We start from the raw sequence: 22,245 nt of genomic DNA, 5'->3' as shown, positions 1-22,245 counted from the left end.
ATACACCTGGAATGAACCTAACTGTATAGTACATGCTACAACAATGTATCTTGATGGTTTCCTGCAGAATATAAATGTCACAGTATCAATAACATTGATGGTGCCAATTTAACTATACCAGAAGCGCATTTCAACAAATAATGTCTCTTAGGCGATGCTTGAGACCAAATTTTTTGAAAGTCCAAAATTTAATTCAAACGCTGAAGAGCTGATAAAACTAAAAAGGACCAGGTATCACCTTTCAGACCCCACCATCACCCCTCTTCTTTTGATCTAATGCTGAACCCATTTATGCCAAAAGGGAGATTTTGTCCACATTGATTTCATACCAGCATTTAAATAGTGTAAATTCAGAAATTATTGCGATGTTTTTATTAATGCGAAAAATACGACAGGGTTATAATCGCAATAATTTAAACTCGCATTTTGAAATTTTTTATATGAACTAAACAGGATTTTTCTCAATATCGCAAAAAATTAAAATCACATTTTAGTCTAATGAATTTACAGTATATTTCACAATTTTCTCTCCTTCATTTGGAAAAAAATGGGACTGTCTGTGCCTTCATTTACTTCTCTATCATTCTATGAAAACCAAAGGGAGAAATGAACCTTAAACTAATGCAATACCTTTGAAGTCTTCAGAGATATTTGTCTTCACTTAAAATCATTCTTTGCTAATTATTCAGCATTTAATGTGATGTAAATATTGACAAAGAACTTCTCAAAAGTTGACAAATCAATAACATACCAAACAGCTGGTCTGTAAATTATAAATAACTGTCAAAGTCATTATTATTTGATGTGAATTTATCATAGAAAACTAACGACATGAAAATCCCAATAAGTCTCAGTCAGTTCAAGATTAAATCTAGTTAAGTCTATAGACGGAATAGATATCTGTCGGACCAATGCATGATATACACATTTGCAGACAAAAGCGAGAAAGTAGACACTCGTTCGATAATAAAATTCTATTCCAATTTTGCTGATAAAAGGAAATGTAACAATCTGATATACTGAGAGGCAATATTTTATGTTTCATTGTAAAGGCTACCCTTAAAAGGACTGTAAAATATCTACAACACAACACAGACTGAAGTCGACTAGTCTGTCAGTCTGTTTAGTGGGATTTTAAAAATTATGTTACATATTCCAATCTGTCAGGTTTTTTTTCTAAAATAAAAAATCTAATACTAATGACTAAGACTGCATACTTTAAAATGTCTTGCCTTCTTCATTGATTTCTATAACTGAATAATAAATGGATAGTGTAAAAAAGCCTAAGTTATCGTCGAGTAATATGTTAAAGCATAAGAACCCCACAACATGCATACATGGTCTATTACTCCTAGTACCAAACATGTTGACCTATGCTCAAAATTTTAACCATTAGATAGAATGAGGTTTGACTTAGTGTTGATCAATGGACCATGAAAATGAGGTCAAGGACATGTACCCTGTAAGGGGGAAATGTACAGATTACAATGATTTGAAAGACCATAAAACTTTTCATTCATATCTTTTACAATATCTGTCCCATAATAAAGAAGGACACTGTTTTTATTTATATCTTTTACAATATCACAATATTCACCTAATAAAGAAGGACATATACATGACATAGACCAGAAAATATAACGCCAACCTATTACCAAAGGTGGGGCATAAAAATTACCTATCAAAATTACAGCAAGCTTTGGTTGCTAGGGTCTTTCATAAAATGGGGAATATCTAAACAGATATTCATAAAATTCCAGTCAATTTTGGTTCCGCTTGGACAAACAAATCCAGATAACGAAAAGAAAAGATAAAGACAATGAAAAGCAAGTGATGGCAGATGCTCATGATCGTGGTGAGCTAAATATCTGCTCAAATTAGTCTCATGGTCCAGGTGAGCTATTTATCTATGCAATTTATTAACAAAGATCTCTTTGCCAATATATAGATCTGCTCTCATCCCAACAGTTAAAATTTGCTTTTTTTCTCTGTCTGAACCCATCAAGTCACATTGATGAAGTAGTAACCAATACATCGTACAAGATGACGAACATTACATAAAATATCAAATGTGATCACAGTTAGAGAATTGACTACCTTACTGTTATAAAAATATATATTGCTGACTCAAACATTCATTAAAATTTCATTCATAACAAAAGTTTAACCAATATCCATCAAACCTCTGAAAGATGCCATAAATCAAGTGTATAACTGCCTTCCTATCGTGATTGATTAAATCAATATTAAAAGTTTAATTACTATTGTAAAAAGCTGACAACAACATTGTTTTTATTATTGACTCTACACTTTTACTGCCTGTCAATGTTACGTCTTCATTTGATTTATTAATGATTTTGTCGTAAAAACTAGTTAAGATTGAATATATATACTATAAATTATTTTCAATATCAACTCATTTTATCAGCTCAATTTATTTTCTGGAAAAACCATCTGACTGATTAGGACTGCACTTAGCCAAATATACTTTAAAGTTTCATGAATGCCTTTTCAAGAGGGCTCAAAATAATAACTTTTGAACATAGATTCATCATTATTCATAGGAAACAAATATTCATGAATTTTGTGGGTATAGGCGAACCACAATTTGAGTCTTATTTCATGTATTTTGTTTAGGTTCGTATGTATGTATATTTTGTCAAAACCACATAATTACAAAGTATCCATGAAAATAAATGAATTCATAGTATTAAAATTTAAGAAATAGAGTGTTATATGTAACAAATAAAGTTTTACATAATCAAAACTATAATTGTGACATAAATATCGCTAATTTGCTACAACCATTTACAACCTCTCTCAGATATCTTTAAAAGACCTTTGAATATAGGCCGTTAGTTTTTCTCAATTGAATTGTTTCATATTTTTCATGTCAGGGCCTTTTATAGCCGACTATACGGTATGGGTTTTTCTCATTGATGAAGGCTGTACGGTTGCCTATCATTGCTAACATCCACTTCATTTGAACTTTGGTGGATAGTTGTCTCATTGGCAATCATACCACATCTCCTTATTTCTATTTTGAACAAAGCTATTTTGAACACTACTATAATTGTATTTATATCAGACATACACTTCAGTCTAGGTGGATTCAGCTTTTTCAACCTGCCCACCATGGTTGAACATAAATTTCATTAATAAAGGGTTGACACAGGGGACATCTCAAGGTTTTGCCTTGCCAGATGGAAGCAGCAAAATCCACCTGAGCAGAAATGTACTCCAATTAAAGACAAGGTTTGATGGATATCAATAACGTAAAATAATACACATACAGGTCATACAGCTACTTCAAATGTATCATAAACACTTTTCTTTTTCTCAGCTTTTTCATTTGGCCGTTTGTGGCTAGGATGTGATTGTCTTGAATTATTTGAATTTGTAGTCCGACTCGGTAAAGGCTGTCTTGATTCACTGGGTGATAATGTCCGACTTCTCGGCATAGCATGATTTTTATTTATACCATTATTAGAATTCTGTCCACCAATTTCACTCATTTCTAATGCCTTTACAAATGACAACGGACGTCTAGATCCACCTATTTCATCATCAAACAGCCCTTGAGTATGGGGAGGAAGTGTAGTTGCACTGCGAGACTGTGCAGCATATCTATTGGTTGGGAGGCTGTCATGTGACCTCCCACGATAATCACCTGAGTTGTACATCTGTTTTGAATTATTATAGCCATCACTTGGTCTATAGTTATCCTGACCATAAGAATCTAACATTTCCTCACTTTTCGACGTGTAGCCATTAGTCTTTTGTGAGAAACGCGGTGCTGACCTAGATGGTGATTGGGGAGGCTTATGAGTATAATTGAATTTAGGTCGATACGGAACAGATGATGCACTGTTTTGAGAATTTGGGTAATATGTATTTCCAGAATGACCTGGTTGATGAGAATCAGTTTTATAACGATTTTCACTTTCTCTTTTAGGTCTAGGTTCACTTTGAGACCTTGAATTTTGTTCACGAACCTTATCATAATTAGTATTATTGCTATTCACAGCTCTGCTTGGAACACTTGTATTACGCATAGCATGTGACACACGGTCCAAGCCAGGACTATTCAACAGAGAACGTGGTGGTGTCAAAACAGAATCCTCCGGTGTGGCTACAGGTGCCGCCGCCAAAGCTGCTGCCCTCTCTGCTCTTCTCCCTCGTTGTGGGGACTTTGAGATGCTGTTACCATGGTGATACTGTCTTGGAGGTGAAGCTCGGTTATTGGTCTGACTATGGTATGTTCCCATGGTTGAATTCATCGATGGCTGCTGTGAATCATCAAAAAGATTTGTTTTTGAGTCTGACCTTTTCTGTAAAGGGGGCGTTGTCTCACTGTCTTGACTGTCATCGTCCAGAAGACATGAAGATTGAGGGGTGGCCTATCAACAGACGGTAGAGAGATGTTACAAATGTTAAAAATACAAATCTTGATTGGTTGAAGAGGTAAGTAGTGCATGCGGTGTCAAGGTCACTGAAGATGGTAACCTATGACCTTACACCACAGAGGTCACTCCCTGAAAGGCAAAGAAAACATAAAGGTTGGTTAGTGCAAGCTAAGTGGAAAGCTAATACTGTGGTCAAGTGTTAAACGTGTTTAATTGCTGAGAAGCATAATAATAGTTGTGTTGTCAATGACAAGCGACTTGCAATTTGTCTTCAATTTTTCCGAAATTGTCTACTGCACTTAGATATAATGAAAATAGCCAAAGGCTATGTAACATATATTGATGAAAGTCTCAGAATTGATTGAACCAATACATTTGTTATTCTTGAACCTATTTTATTCGTACATAACAAGTACTTTGTTTGTAGCTGGAATTTTTGCTTAGTGATTTTGTCAATGAAATTGCTATATTATAAAATGTCTTTAAAAAGAAAAAAGAAGCATTTTTGAGCAAAGAAGTGATGTAATAACATGCCCGCTGATGATTAAATATGGAAGTAACACACATATGTTATGATCACAGTTTTAGCATAATGGGAATACACCATCCAACACCAAAAATATACAAAAGGGCCAAAATAAAAAAAATATTTGTGTTTAGGGTTCCCTACCGACAATATTTTTTATACCTGAAATGTTTAGCCTACATTTTTATCGGAACTTTTGGTAACAAATCATTCTAAAATTACAGGTCTCAACACATGCAACATATACTCAAGATAAATTATAGCAAAATTTAAAAAAAAATCCTATCTCCACATCCTACTTTTCTTGAGGAAACCCTAAACTCACATTTGTCTAGCCTAATTTATCTACTATATCTACTATATATGAATTAAACAGACTAATACTAGCACATCTGGACCATTACCAGTAAAGAGGGGTATATATTAGGTAGGGGCCTTAACCATTAACATTAAGAAGATCATGCTTCCAAGGCTAGTACATTCCTAGCTTTGAATTACCCTTTTTATACAGCAGTATACTAGAAATTTGTAACATTTTGTGTAGAAATTGATTTTTGATATATGTAATTAAATCGTTATTCTTATTTACTATTTCCTCTTGTCATATTGTAGGTTTTGATACAAGGAATAATTTCAAACAGGTCTCAGATTACTTGGTTTGGAGCCTTAAATTTAGAGGGGTTCGAGTGTAATACTCTTTACACTTTATCAGAATTTCTAGGCAATTTCATTGAATGCATTAACAGATAATGTTTTGACATTAATCTTCATCATTTGGATTCAAATACAATTCTCTCAGAATTCATATATATACTTTAATATTTCAAATCAATAAATATCTCTCAGTTATTCCTATAGGCTATTCAGTATATATATATAATATTAAAACCAATATACAAAGTATATATTAAAATTAAAAGTTCTATTTTGGAACCAAGGGAAAAATTAACAATGCCAGTTTCTTATTTAAAAACGCTGTAAATTTCAAAACATATTTGTTTTACAAATTTGAAGCAAATTTATACAGAATTCATACATTTTCAAGATGAGAAACTGTCTGAAACAGATTGAAAGTAAAGTTTTCACATAATTTTTGTTTTTTTTTCATTGATCAAGAAACTTGTCCCTAAATGAGACTATAAGAATAATTTCCTATACATCATTTTGTACATAAACTGCTCAGATAAACACTTCTGTCTTTTTGAAGCTAGCCTCATTATAGATGCATGGATAAAAAGGAAATTTTCTGTTCTTTTTACAAAATTTACATCATGTACATAAAACAATAAAAGTAATTGAGAGAACTATACTTGACATGAGAAAACAAAGAGACAAGAATGAGAGAGCTATACTCGACATATGTCAACAATGGTGACAAAAATGTCTAATCCACAAATATAACTTTAAATTGTCTTTATCAATTACATCTAATGTTTTCAACTCTTAAATTCAATTATTTCATTCCTTACATTTTCGAAAAAATCAATGGAAATTTAAAGTATGTCTTGTCATGTGTCAAATCTCTCACTTAGGAGTGGACAGAACGGAGACAGTTCCAAAGCAAATACAAGTCAATTATGTTTCCTTCACATCACCTAAACACCATGAGGGACAGTTTAACAATATATTTAATCATAGCGATCGGCATTAATTAACAGTACAGAGAGACGTAACTGAAAGACGGCGACAATTAATCAATAAGGCAAGGAAAGTAAAGACGGTACCATAAAAGGCTTCTTAATTGTAACAAGAATATTTAACCACAAGTTCAAGTGCCAATGTGACACAAAAAATAAAGAGTTATACTTATTTTACAACGGAAAAACAGTTTTATGAATGAGCCAGTTTTTCTACCAAAGAAGAAGTTTAGTTCAACTGTTTAATTCCCTTAAACTCTTTTTCATTTCTTATTATATACATGAGTATTTGTTGTAAAATTTAAAACTTCAAACAAATGAGAGAAAAAAGAAGCCAATTGCTTTGATTTCGTCTTTTCCAAACTGCAGTGTTCAGGGTAAATTTTAACCAAAGTTTAAATATTCAAAATATCTAATCTGGGGATAGGTAAGTTTATGTAGAGATTCAATATAAAGTTAGAGGAAACAATTTTGAGCTTAATTTACTGATCTTTTAGAACATTACTTCTTTGTTTTTTTCAGGATAGGATAAATAAATTACATTGTATAGAAACACAATTTTCCAATGGGCAAACAAAATACTGCCTTGGAAAATGTCATCATATAATATAACATGCATTGTAGAAAAACCATTAACGAGGAATGGCATCAATTTTTCATTCATTGTTATCAAATGTCTCAAGTCTAATCTGATGATTTTTGTTGTGTAATATTGGAAACGGTAAGATTTCGAAGAGAAACATTAATAGTGCTGAATAAGCTAAATTTCATCTTAAGAGAACAATAATATCACCATTGTCTTTGTCATTTCAACAAACAATTTTGCAGCTACGATTTACATTCTGGCTATTACAAGCTAAGGACTGTTCCAGGAAGATAAGATTAGTTACAGGCAATGTTAGCACAATGAAAGTGGAATAGAAACAACAATATACAGCAGAAAATTCTAAACTGCTTCAAGTAAATAAAATCTTGTCTACCCATCTTCCTGGAATAGCAATTTAGTTTAGAAGCAAAAGAGTGCAAGATTGAGGAGGTTCAGGAGTTTGCACAAAAGAAGAAGCATAACAAAAAACAGCTGATTTTATCTTAAGTGTGATGAGCATTACAAAATAGGTCAAATGTCTGAGAAGCAAACTCAATAAAAAAAACAAACATTTTCATTCGCAACTATTATGTAAGCTGAGAAAATCCAAAATCAAATTCATTGTGTATTATTTAATATTTGAGAATTTTAAAATAGGTCAATTGTCTGAAAAGCTAACTTAGCAAAGTAAAACATACATTTTAAAACTACAAGAGTGCACACGCTGAAATGTCTCGCCTTCTTTACTAATCATTGATATTATGTTGATAGTCCTAAATATAAAGCTTTATTACAACTGTCACATAAACTTAACATTAACCAAGTAAACTAAACATTGACCAATGAACCATGAAAATGAGGTCAAGGTCAGATGAACAATGCTAGGCAGGCATGTACAGCTAACAATTCTTCCATACAACAAATATAGTTGACCTATTGCTTATAGTTTAAGAAAAACAGACCAAAACACAAAAACTTAACACTGAGCAATGAACCTTGAAAATGAGGACAAGGTCAAATAAAACCTGCGTGACTGACAAATAGATCATAAAATATTTCCATACACCAAATATAGTTGAACTATTGCATATAGTATTAGAAAAAAAGACCAAAACTCAAAAACTTAACTTTGACCACTGAACCATGAAAATGAGGTCAAGGTCAGATGACACCTGCCCGCTAGACATGTACACCTTACAATCATTCCATACACCAAATATAGTAGACCTATTGCATACAGTATAAGAAAAACAGACCAAAACACAAAAACTTAACTATAACCACTGAACCATGAAAATGAGGTCAAGGTCAGATGACACCTGCCAGTTGGACATGTACACCTTACAGTCCTTCCATACACCGAATATACTAGACCTATTGCTTATAGTATCTGAGATATGGACTTGACCACCAAAACTTAACCTTGTTCACTGATCCATGAAATGAGGTTGAGGTCAAGTGAAAACTGTCTGACGGGCATGAGGACCTTGCAAGGTACGCACATACCAAATATAGTTATCCTATTACTTATAATAAGAGAGAATTTAACATTACAAAAAATCTGAACTTTTTTTTCAAGTAGTCACTGAACCATGAAAATGAGGTCAAGGACATTGGACATGTGACTGACGGAAACTTCGTAACATGAGGCATCCATATACAAAGTATGAAGCATCCAGACCTTCCACCTTCTAAAATATAAAGCTTTTAAGAAGTTAGCTAACGCCGCCGCCACCGCCGGATCACTATCCCTATGTCGAGCTTTCTGCGACAAAAGTCGCAGGCTCGACAATAAATTGAGCAGAGAAAATCTCATAACAAGCTTACTGTTTATTATTTAATATAAGAGAATTTTAAACTAGGTCAAATGTCTGAAAAGCACAATCAGCAAAGTAATAAAACCTACATTTTAAATCTATCATGTAAGCTGAAAAAATTACATAACAAACAGAGAGAAAAAATATTACTGTATTTTATTTAATATTATGTAATAATTTTCTCTTAAATTACAAATTAAAAGTCAAATTATATTCAATAGCATTGCATGTATTTAAGCAAACAATTTTATAAATGTTTGACCGAAGTTGAGTATGAATTCAATTTAATTTGACAGTGAGGAATGATTATGGCCATAAAATTTTGTTATTATTAAGTGCAGCATGCGCTATCACTGTTAAAAGCAGAATATGAATTCCACAACCAAATATCTTGCTAATGCAGAAGAAAAGCTGAATTATAAGTCGGTGCTACAAAATACAGCTATATCCCCTATCGTCCCAATCCTATAAAAAAATTGAAAGAAAAAAAAAAACTCTTTTAAATTGTTTATAAAATCCAAGTCCCTTTTTGGTACTTTAAAAAAATTACAAAAGAAAGCTGATTTTTACGGAGGTACTGGGTTTACAGTGACTGACAACAAGAAAAGCAACTATTATCTACATACTAATGAATTCAAGCGATATTAGTTTACAACAACAAACAACTCTGTTAATACCTCCTCAACCTTATAACATTTGTATTTTATATCATCTCCTCTACTACACTAGCTTTGTTTCATACGTTAGTGTATGTTAAGTTACACATCTAAGTTTGAAATGCAAAAATAAAACCTCATTTTTTTTAAAACAAATAACTGTTTTTCTTCAGTAAATTGATTTTCTTGTTACAAAACTGATATTCGAAATGCTGTAAAATTTCACCTAAAATCTAAATTCTGAGAATGATTTTTTCGATGAAAAAAATGTTCATACTCCCGGACACATGCCTAGCATGCAGAGAAGGGAAAAATGTAAGATGCTCTGGAAAATGTAGCTAATAAGTGAGACAATACCATACCTATATAATATATAATATCATGTTATAGAGATATAAAGTATAAGAATGGAGGACACATAATTCTTTTGATATAATTCTTTGTAGACATGCTGTTAAGTTTTCCCTCATCTTTGTGTGTAATTGTTACCAAAACATCTGGCTCATTACATATTATAACACATTTTTTTTTTAAATTATCATTTGACACAATTGGTATCAATGCATTATAGAGCAAAGGTAATGCATCAATCCATTTAAATATAATTGAATTCTGAATTTAAATTTGCTTGTGAAATTAGAAACAGTGACTTAATCATCAGTGGCACTTTTAACAAAAGATATTTTTCAATGAAATTTGATCACAAGTAAAACTGAACTATTCATGACTTTTGTTTTCCTGAGGTTTTTTAATGTAAAGAGTCAAAGTTGTTCCCCCCTGCCTTTTTAACAATTTCAGGGGGAGATAACAGATAGCTTATTATTTCTGGAAATGCTAAACTCTGGTTAGGGAAAATCTTTAGCCAGGATATAAGATTTTCTCTATTTGGGTTTATTTCATTCAATTATTGCTGAATTAATTTATTTCATTAATACATGTAAAAAGATGATAGATCAACATCCCTATGTTTTATATTCTATGAAGTTTGACACAGGCAAGACAATACAACTGCTTTTTCAAAATTAAATAAAATGCTCCGCTGGGGCGCAGCTTGATACGACCGCAGAGGTCTAACCCTGAACAGTTGGGGCAAGTATGGACACAACATTCAAGCTTGATACAGCACTGAATTTGGATTGTAATTAAATATTTGACACAGCATAGGTTTCTGACACAGAATGAAAGTGGTCTGAGAACTTAAAAAATTTTAATTTACCTATTCAAACCATATCATTATTATTTGCTTTTATATATTAATCAGAAATAACCAATTTAAAATGGAAAATTTTAAAGAAAAAAAAATCCCCCCCAAATTTTTTGAACCCCCTTATGATTCATCACCCCCAAACTCAATCCCAGCCTTCCCTTTGTGGTATGGTACTTTGCAGTACAATTTCAGAGAGATCCATACACTTGAACACAAGTTATTGTCTGGAAACTAGAAAAATGCTTGTTTTTTGGCCCCTTTTTGGCCCCAAATTCCTAAACGTTTAGGGCAATTACCCCCAAACTCAAACCCAGCTTTCCCTTTGTGATATGGAACCTTGCAGTACAATTTCATAAAGATCCATACACTTACACACAAGTTATTGTCCTGAAACTAGGAAAATGCTTTTTTTTTGCCCTTTTATGGCCCCTAAATTCCTAAAATTTTGAGGGAATTACCCCCAAAATCAATCCCAGCCTTCCCTTTGTGGTATGGTACCTTGCAGTACAATTTCAGAGAGATCCATACACCTGAACACAAGTTATTGTCTGGAAACTAGAAAAATGATTATTTTTGGCCCCTTATTCCTAAACTTTTTGGGCAATTACCCCCAAACTCAATTCCAGCTTTCCCTTTGTGATATGGAACCTTGTAGTACAATTTCATAAAGATTCATACACTTACACACAAATTATTGTCCTGAAACTAGAAAAATGCTTGTTTTTTGCCCCTTTTTGGCCCCTAATTCCTAAAATTTGGAGGCAATTACCCCCAAAATCAATCCCAGCATTCCCTTTGTGATATGGAACCTTGTGATACAATGTCAGAGAGATCCATACACTTACACACAAGTTATTGTCATGAAACTAGAAAAATGCTTGTTTTTTGCCCCTTTTTGGCCCCTAATTCCAAAAATTTGGAGGCAATTACCCCCAAAATCAATCCTAGCATTCCCTTTGAGATATGGAACCTTGTGATACAATGTCAGAGAGATCCATACACTTACACACAAGTTATAGTCATGAAACTAGAAAAATGCTTGTTTTTTGCCCCTTTTTGGCCCCTAATTCCTAAAATTTGGAGGCAATTACCCCCAAAATCAATCCCAGCATTCCCTTTGTGATATGGAACCTTGTGGTACAATGTCAGAGAGATCCATACACTTACACACAAGTTATGTCTGGAAGTTACAAAAATGCTTATTTTTGGCCCCTAATTTCTTAACTGTTGGTACCATAACCCCCAAAATCAATCCCCACCTTCCTTTTGTGGTATTGAACCTTATGGTAAAATTTCATAGAGATCCATTCACTTAAACTTAAGTTAGAGTGCGAAAACTAATGTGTCTTAGGACGACGCCGACGTCGCCAACGTCATACCAATATACGACCACAAAAATTTTTTTGCGGTCGTATAAAAAGTTGTCTGTTAGCGTGATTTAATGACTATTGCATTTTAAACCCTTAATGTTACTACAGAACGACAGATACTTTGATGATTTGATGTAATTCAATGAGGTTTTAATTACTGAAAATGTAGTCAAATATCAATTATTTAAATGTAATTAACAGCAAAAATTCAATGAATAATCTGCATATCAAACATATCCCCGACACTAAATTCTACACAGGTTGCATGGAGAATTTGTTTTATTCGTTTTGTTTGTGTGTCATAGAGTTTGTATTTACTATTTAATAATACAGGTGTATTGATTGGTATCACATCAAAATATTGTTTTCATCCTAAGGTTATCTTAATATAGTGCTATTGATTAACATTTGATTTATATAATGCAGGATATTTTTCTTCAACCTCAAATATCCTGTAGGTTTTAATAAAGAGCCATGAATTATGCACAATTATATTTATAAACCATAGGAATATGAGAAAATGGGCAAGGAGTTGGATTTTTTAAAAGATATGTCACTGAATGGACAATCATAATGATGTTTTGGACTTTAGGGATAAACTTTTAAACAAAATGATAAAATGAATATACTTTTACTTCAAAACATATATTTTGATCAAATATGATGGTCAAATGCATACAGGAGTTTGTCCTACTGAAGTTTTATTTGAAACATAAATTTGTTTCACTAAAGTGCCTGAAAGGAGCGTTAGTAAAAAACATCTAACATGCAGAATAGTTCATATCCAGCAAAAAGTCGTCAGCTTCTAAAAGAAAAGTATAAAGAGATTAATATCAACAAGTATGAATTTACAACATATAATGATCATTTCACAAAAGAACTTGGATTTATTTTTAACTGTTGAGAAATTTGGGCTATTCCATTAAAATGGGTGTTAGAGGATAGGGATATCTATAATCCTACCAAAATGAAAATAATTTCTTCAAGTAATTTTACTTGGCTATAAAGTTGGCAGCATCAAATGGAGAAACAGACACAAAATAAATTTAAGTTTCCTTTCCCTCCCACATGCATTTTAATGGAACAGCCCAAATCACCTCCCTTTGTAATCATGTTTTCTTTTAAGCAAAGAGATATACATGTACATTATAGACTTCATTGATTGAATACTCAAACTTCTGATGTGAAATCAACAAAAGGTTCTTAAAAATTAACGTGAAATAATTTTCTATTAGTATTCAAAACTGCATTTAATGCAAAATTAGCTCGACGTCCTTTATTCAGTAACTATTTCACGATTATTATACAACATTAAAAAGAACAGTGTGCAAGCTGTTGAATAGTTACTGATTACCTGGCAAAAAAGTGCTATTTACTTTTCAATTAAATATATAAATGCTGTTGAAATGAAATTAATTATTGCGATTTTTTTTAAGAAATTTTTTTGGAGGCCAGCACAGTCCCTTAGGTAGTATCCCACAGGTATTCTGATCTCCCAAAGGGATTGTAACATTGCTTATTATAGGGTTCATGCATTTTCTAAATATATATGCATTCACTACCAAATTCAAATATCAAAATGGAACATTTTTTTTTTTTGTTGTTCTGGTTAAATCTTGTCAACATTTTAGGTATTTCGCTTCCCATTCTATTAGTTTCTAGTGTAACAAATGCTTTAACCAACAATTTGTGTCAAACACACAGAAATATGTGTCATATATGTCTTACACGCACACATCTGGGTCATACACACAGGAAAAGATATCACAAGCTACTATTTGACCCTGTTTTGGGGAAAGCAAATTTAACTGCTGACTTTCCATGGTAAAGTGTAAAAGAGCACCTTTCCTTTCCAAATACATGTAACAAAAGTAAATTCAGAAGTTTTTACAATCTTCTATTATTGTAGATTAGATAGGTTTTGCAAGAAAAAAAATGTGAATATATATTTTTGATAGCATTATCTGTACGCAGCACTTCCTTAAATAGTAAAAATAAGTTTTACATTTTTTCCATAATTCAACAATAGCAAAAATAAATGCAGGCAAAAATTTCTAAATTTACAGTTTACTTAAACAGCTGCACATGTTCATATACTGGTAAAACAATATTATAGAAAATATATAAAAGTAGAAACACGCTGTATAAAAATCTTGTGTGCATTTTTCATATTGAAATTACACTAAAAGCTAAGTAAGTTGCACAAATCAAAATTGGTCCAGCAATTAATTCTTCTAGACCTCCCAATTTGCAATTTGTCATAAGTGCTGATTTAATTGTCTTGGAAATGTCAGAAATAAAATAGTAACTAATAAATGATACTGTACATTCAGAAATTATTGCGCGCATTTATTATTGCGATTTTTGAAGAAAGAGACAAAAATTATTTTGAATCTAATAGGACAAATTCGGTAATTTTGTTAACCGTGAAAGCCCTATACACACAGTACTGTTTTGGCTGTTCCGTTTTACCCCCATATGATAATATTAGTAATATTATTTTATTCAATAATAAATCTTAAAAAAATCATTTTTTTCACCTAAATATGTTCTTTTAATGTAAATTTATTGCATTTTAAGTCGTACAAGAAGCTTTAAAACGCCCAGTGTTTACATTTGATGCCGGAAGCATACATATGACGTAACCTTGTTTAGTTGCCATGCAAAGACAATAACATCATTTCGCGGAATTTTGGTTTTATGAAATTTTACACCAAAAAATAAATTGAAATAGACTGATTTGTTTATTTTGCTTTAGAATAGAGATAATTATATTGTATCTGAATCATGGCCTACGTAAACTGTGGGTTTTGATGTCGCAAATTGAGAATAACTGGTAGTATAAATAAGTTGGGCATAACGCGGAACAGCCAGTTTTGTGTATTTATGCGCTTGCGCTAATAGTAGATATACTGTGATTATACTGGTTGACGATACATAGGTCGTCATATTAGAATGCGAGATTTATTATTGAGATTTCAGGAAAATCTGCATACACTTATATGTATCAGATATCAGAATGCGAGTTCTTATTATTGCGAGTCGCATTATTTGAGATAATAAAAACCTCCCAATAATTTCTGAATTTACGGTATTCAATTCATTCAATTGCATAGATTTTGCTAGGTTTCAATATCCTGTTTGATATATAATAGACTTTGTTCACTTAATTACTGACCTAACACTGTGAAGAACATTTTATTCAGTCACAAACTGTTACTTACACACATACAATTTTTAATCTTAGAAAATTGTGTGCAGAGCAATTTACAACATTTAAAAGCATGATAATAAGATACACATAAAACTTACATTTTTGGTAATGGCAGAATTTCGTTTAATTCCGTTTGAATTATCACTATATAATTTGACATCCCCTTTGCCAGCTGCATGATAAGTGACTTTACTAGCGTCTATATGAATAGTCCTTGTTTTAGGCACATATGATACCAGTCTACAAAGGAATAAACACTAAAATAAGAATTCTATACACAAGTTTTATTCACAAAATCATTAACACTAAATATAATGTTGAGTATAACCTCAAGTTAATATGGAGATCAAATTTTTCAAACATGACAAAAATGCTGGTCTACAGTAAATAAAATGCTCCGCAGGGTGCAGCTTGATACGACCGCAGAGGTCGAACCCTGAACAGTTGGGTCAAGTATGGACACAACATTCATGCTTGATACAGCTCTGAATTTGGATTGTGATTAAATATTTGACACAGCATAGGTTTCTGACACAGAATGAATGTGGTCTAAGAACTTAGAAATTTTTAATTTACCTATTCAAAATTTTTTTAAATTGGACATTCACCTATTATGGTCCAATATCCAAAATCTAAATACATGGTTAGATTCAGCATATCAAAGAACCCCAAGAATTCAATTTTTGATGAAATCAAACAAAGTTTAATTTTGGACCCTTTTGACCTCAATGTGGACAAAGTTGATAACAGGGCCCAAAAATCAAAAATCTAAATACATGGTTAGATTCAGCATATCAAAGAACCCCATATATTCAATTTTTGTTGAAATCAAACAAAGTTTAATTTTGGACCAAGATTTGGACCAACTTAAAAACTGGGCCCATAATCAAAAATCTAAATACATGTTTAGATTCAGCATATCAAAGAACCCTAAGAATTCAATTTTTGTTAAAATCAAACTTAGTTTAATTTTGGACCCTTTGGACCTTAATGTAGACCAATTTGAAAACGGAACCAAAAATTAAGAATCTAAATACACGGTTAGATTCGGCATCTCAAAGAACCCCAATAATTCAATTTTTTATGAAATCAAACAAAGTTTAATTTTGGACCCTTTGGACCTCAATGTGGACCAATTTAAAAACGGGGCCCAAAATCCAAAAACTTAATACATGGTTGGATTCAGCATATTAAAGAACCCCAAGAATTCAAGAATAAAACCCCATTGAAATTGGTCAAGAAATAATCAATTTATACGAAGTATCTTCTTTTGCACAATACTGTGCAATTAAATATTTCTTGCTATTGCGCAATACTGTACAATTGACAATTTCTTGCTATTGCGCAATATTGTGCTATTGGATATTTCTTGCTATTGCGCAATACTGTGCAATTGAAGATTTCTTGCTATTGCGCAATACTGTGCAATTGAAGATTTCTTGCTATTGTGCAATACTGTGCAATTGAAAATTTCTTGCTATTGCACAATACTTATTATATAATAATTTACACATCCTGTTTGGTGTGTATCTCCTACCATATCATTATTATTTGCTTTTAAATATAAATCAGAAATAACCAACTTAAAATGGAAAATTTTAAAAGAAAAAAAAAAGGAAAAAAAGAAAAAAAAGGAAAAAAAAGAAAAATCTCCCCCCCCCCCCCCAAATTTTTTGAACCCCCTTATGATTCATCAACCCCAAACTCAATCCCAGCCTTCCCTTTGTGGTATGGTACCTTGCAGTACAATTTCAGAGAGATCCATACAATTGAACACAAGTTATTGTCTGGAAACTAGAAAAATGCTTATTTTTGGCCCTTTTTTGGCCCCTTATTCCTAAACGTTTAGGGCAATTACCCCCAAACTCAATTCCAGCTTCTCCTTTGTGATATGGAACCTTGTAGTACAATTTCAGAAAGATTCATACACTTTCACACAAGTTATTGTCATGAAACTAGAAAAATGCTTGTTTTTTGCCCCTTTTTTGGCCCCTAATTCCTAATATTTTGAGGCAATTACCCCCAAAATCAATCCCAGCATTCCCTTTGTGATATGGAACCTTGTGGTACAATGTCAGAGAGATCCATACACTAACACACAAGTAATGTCTGAAAGTTACAAAAATGCTTATTTTTGGCCCCTTTTTGGCCCCTAATACCTTAACTGTTGGTACCATAACCCCCAAAATCAGTCCCAACCTTCCTTTTGTGGTATTTAACCTTATGGTAAAATTTCATAGAGATCCATTCACTTAAACTAAAGTTAGAGTGCGAAAACCAATGTGTCAAGTATCTTCTTTTGCACAATACTGTGCATTTAAATATTTCTTGCTATTGCGCAATACTGTACAATTGACAATTTCTTGCTATTGCGCAATATTGTGCTATTGGATATTTCTTGCTATTGCACAATACTGTGCAATTGAAGATTTCTTGCTATTGCGCAATACTGTGCAATTGAAGATTTCTTGCTATTGTGCAATACTGTGCAATTGAAAATTTCTTGCTATTGCACAATACTTATTATATAATAATTTACACATCCTGTTTGGTGTGTATCTCCTACCATATCATTATTATTTGCTTTTAAATATAAATCAGAAATAACCAACTTAAAATGGAAAATTTTAAAAGAAAAAAAATAAAATGCTCCGCTGGGGCGCAGCTTGATACGACCGCAGAGGTCGAACCCTGAACAGTTGGGGCAAGTATGGACACAACATTCAAGCTTGATACAGCAATGAATTTGGATTGTAATTAAATATTTGACACAGCATAGGTTTCTGACACAGAATGAAAGTGGTCTAAGAACTTAAAAATTTTCAATTTACCTATTCATACATGTGATGGACTGTGAAACTCAGATCAGGAGATTGGGAAATTTTGGTCAGGAGATTAGGACTCAGATCAGGAGGTTTTTAATCGACATTAATTTTGTTGTAAATGTAACCGTGTGCTGTAAAAATGGTCTTTTAAAGTGTGTTTTCTTCAACTTTCCAACCAATTTATTATGTTTATAGTACCCTTGTACTTATAAAGTTTCTCCATCTTTATATTCTACATGTTCAATCTAACATTGTTTTTTTCCAGTATGTTCTTTAAATTTTTTACTTCATATTCTATAAAACAATCATTGCAACCAGAACATTTGTTTAGCTGTCTGCAAATAGTTTTTATTTTTTTTTTTTTTCTCTTGCAAATAGTTTTTATTTGCAAACTCAGAAATTCATTCTATCTTGAAAGTTAGGGTCATAGTTATTATATAAATTTCAATTTAAGCCTTAAAAGGAAGTATAGAATCCTCAAATAATTTTCAAATTATTATTTTTTTATTTGTCCTAAGACATTTAAAATCATTTAATAACCATCCTTTTATGATTATTTGTTCAATTTATATTTTATTTATATTCTTTTAAAAATTTTCATTATTAAAAGGAAAGTAACTTAAAACAGGATAAATCAAGGGAAGTAACCCAATAAATACAGAGTTTTTGTTACACAACGGCAGTTAGCCTGAGGTAAAAATCGTTGCTTACCAGTATGTTTGACACCCAAGCTGACAAGTGAAGCCATATAATTATGCATGTTTATTGATTTACAGGTAAAATATAACTTCAGGTAATGTCAGTTACACCAGATGCCTGAGATGTTATGTTGGGCAGAAATTTTTCATTCATGAAAAATTTCATACACGGGATTTTTTCAACGGGAGGGGGGGAGGAGACCCCTGAAAACGGGATTATTGTACTCCCGTCGGGAGGTTCACATGTATGCCTATTCAAACCATATCATTATTATTTGCTTTTATATATAAATCAGAAATAACCAATTTAAAATGGAAAATGTTAAAGAAAAAAAAGGAAAAAAAAAATCCCCCCCCCCAATTTTTTGAACCCCCTTATGATTCATCGCCCCCAAACTCAATCCCAGCTTTCCCTTTGTGGTATGGTACCTTGCAGTACAATTTCAGAGAGATTCATACACTTGAACACAAGTTATTGTCTGGAAACTAGAAAAATGCTTGTTTTTTGGCCCCTTTTTGGCCCCAAATTCCTAAACATTTAGGGCAATTACCCCTAAACTCAATTCCAGCTTTCCCTTTGTGATATGGAACCTTGCAGTACAATTTCATAAAGATCCATACACTTACACACAAGTTATTGTCCTGAAACTAGAAAAATGCATGTTTTTTTTGCCCTTTTATGGCCCCTAATTACTAAAATTTTGAGGGAAAACCCCCAAAATCAATCCCAGCCTTCCCTTTGTGATATGGAACCTTGTAGTACAATTTCATAAAGATCCATACACTTACAAACAAGTTATTGTCATGAAACTAGAAAAATGCTTGTTTTTGCCCCTTTTTGGCCCCTAATTCCTAATATTTGGAGGAAATTACCCCAATAATCAATCCCAGTATTCCCTTTGTGATATGGAACCTTGTAGTACAATTTCATAAAGATCCATACACTTACAAACAAGTTATTGTCATGAAACTAGAAAAATGCTTGTTTTTTGCCCCTTTTTGGCCCCTAATTCCTAAAATTTGGAGACAATTACCCCCAAAATCAATCCCAGCATTCCCTTTGTGATATGGAACCTTGTGGTACAATGTCAAGAGAGATCCATACACTTACACACAAGTTATGTCTGGAAGTTACAAAAATGCTTATTTTTGGCCCCTTTTGGCCCCTAATTCCTTAACTGTTAGTACCATAACCCCCAAAATCAATCCCCACCTTCCTTTTGTGGTATTGAACCTTATGGTAAAATTTCAATGAGATCCATTCACTTAAACTAAAGTTAGAGTGCGAAAACTAATGTGTATTCGGACGACGACGACGACGACGACGACGCCAACGTCATACCAATATACGACCACAAAAATTTTTTTGCGGTCGTATAAAAAGGAAAAAAAGAAAAAAAAGGAAACCCCCCCCCCCCCAAATTTTTTTGAACCCCCTTATGATTCATCACCCCCAAACTCAATCCCAGCCTTCCCTTTGTGGTATGGTACCTTGCAGTACAATTTCAGAGAGATCCATACACTTGAACACAAGTTATTGTCTGGAAACTAGAAAAATGCTTATTTTTGGCCCCTTTTTGGCCCCCAATTCCTAAACGTTTCAGCAATTACCCCCAAACTCAATTCCAGCTTTTCCTTTGTGATATGGAACCTTGTAGTACAATTTCAGAAAGATCCATGCACTTACACACAAGTTATTGTCATGAAACTAGAAAAATGCTTGTTTTTTTGCCCCTTTTTTGGCCCCTAATTCCTAATATTTTGAGGCAATTACCCCCCAAAATCAATCCCAGCATTCCTTTTGTGATATGGAACCTTGTGGTACAATGTCAGAGAGATCCATACACTAACACACAAGTTATGTCTGGAAGTTACAAAAATGCTTATTTTTGGCCCCTTTTTCCTTTACTGTTGGTACCATAACCCCCAAAATCAATCCCAACCTTCCTTTTGTGGTATTGAACCTTGTGGTAAAATTTCATAGAGATCCATTCACTTAAACTAAAGTTAAAGTGCGAAAACCAATGTGTCTTCGGACGACGCCGGACGACGCCAGACGACGACGACGACGTCATACCAATATACGACCACAAAAATTTTTTTGCGGTCGTATAATAAAAAGTAGGTGATGCAAAAACACATAATAGTGATGATTCATAGCCTGGCCGTTTTTGGTCCTTCACATGCCTTCTTCAGAGGCAGCATAATTGATTAATAGTGGGACAAAATATTGATAGTGTCTGAAAGTTGTCTTTTACCCCATAATTATCCAATACCCAATAACCTTCTTCGCTGAGCGCAGCTGGATACGCCCGCAGAGGTCCAACCCTGAACAGTTGGGGCAAAAATGGACACAATATTCAAGCTTGATACAGGTCTGAATTTGGATTGTATTTAAATATTTGACATATTACAGGTTTCTGAATAAATGTAGTCAAAGAACTTGAAATTGGTTATATGAATTGAATTTATATTTAATTAAAGATTTCTTGCTTTTGTGCAATACACTATGCTGTTGCGCAATACTTAGTAAATCTGTTGTCAGACTATAAACAAATGAAATTCAATTAATTCTCAGTCATATTAGAAATTTATGAAAATGTAAAGGAAGCTTACATCAATAGATATAAACAATTCACCAAAGTTTCATGAGAATTGCTGACAGCATTCTTGAGTTATTGTCCTAAAACTAGAAAATCCCCCCTTTTTTAATGAATAAAACCCCATAACTCAGAAATGATAAATGAAAAATTTATAAAATTCTAAACGGAGCTTACATCAATAGATATAAACAATTCACCAAAGTTTCATAACTGCTGAAGTTATTGTACGAAAACTGGATAATCCCCCCTTTTTTAATGAATAAAACCCCATAACTCAAAAATGATAAATGAAAAATTTATAAAATTCTAAACGGAGCTTACATCAATAGATATAAACAATTCACCAAAGTTTCATAAGAACTGCTGAAAGCATTTTTGATTTTTAGTCTGAAAACTGGAAAATCTCCCTTTTTTTAATAACCCTGAAACGTAAAATCTAAAATTTATAAAAATTGACAGGGAGCTCATGTCAATAGATATAAACAATTCACCACAATTTCTTGCAAGTTGGTGAAAGCATTCTTTAGTTATTGTCCGAAAACTGGAAAATCCCCCTTTTTTTAATGAATAAAACCCTATAACTCTGAAACTTAAAATCTCAAATTTATAAAAATCGACCGGGAGCTCATGTCAATAGATATAAACAATTCACCACAATTTCTTGCAAGTTGGTGAAAGCATTCTTGAGTTATTGTCCGAA

General features: G+C 32.6%; 1 protein-coding gene and 1 long non-coding RNA gene across 3 annotated transcripts in view; both read right to left on the bottom strand.

The window, feature by feature from the left end:
- Positions 1-387: 387 nt before the first annotated feature.
- The window catches only part of LOC127711777 (palmitoyltransferase ZDHHC5-like), a 34,149-nt gene continuing 12,291 nt past the window's right edge, over positions 388-22,245 (bottom strand). The window contains exons 7-8 of one of the 2 annotated variants that reach the window (XM_052217901.1): positions 15,518-15,659; positions 388-4,400 (exon numbers count right to left, since the gene is read on the bottom strand). In XM_052217901.1, coding sequence (XP_052073861.1) covers positions 3,297-4,400; positions 15,518-15,659 — 1,246 coding nt within the window. In that variant the 3' untranslated portion in view covers positions 388-3,296. The remainder of the gene's footprint in view (positions 4,401-15,517; positions 15,660-22,245) is intronic. The other variant, XM_052217902.1, reaches the window with a different exon arrangement.
- LOC127711794 (uncharacterized) lies at positions 18,625-21,060 on the bottom strand. Its single transcript, XR_007986881.1, has 2 exons — positions 20,594-21,060; positions 18,625-19,533 (listed from the first exon to the last, which is right to left on the bottom strand). It is a non-coding gene; the product is annotated as an uncharacterized LOC127711794 (long non-coding RNA).

The sequence above is a fragment of the Mytilus californianus genome, unplaced genomic scaffold (genome assembly GCF_021869535.1).
Source record: "Mytilus californianus isolate M0D057914Y unplaced genomic scaffold, xbMytCali1.0.p SCAF_8, whole genome shotgun sequence".
Classification (NCBI taxonomy): Eukaryota; Metazoa; Mollusca; class Bivalvia; order Mytilida; family Mytilidae; genus Mytilus; species Mytilus californianus.
Note: the sequence above shows the minus strand (reverse complement) of the source record. Positions and strands in the feature narration are given on the sequence as shown.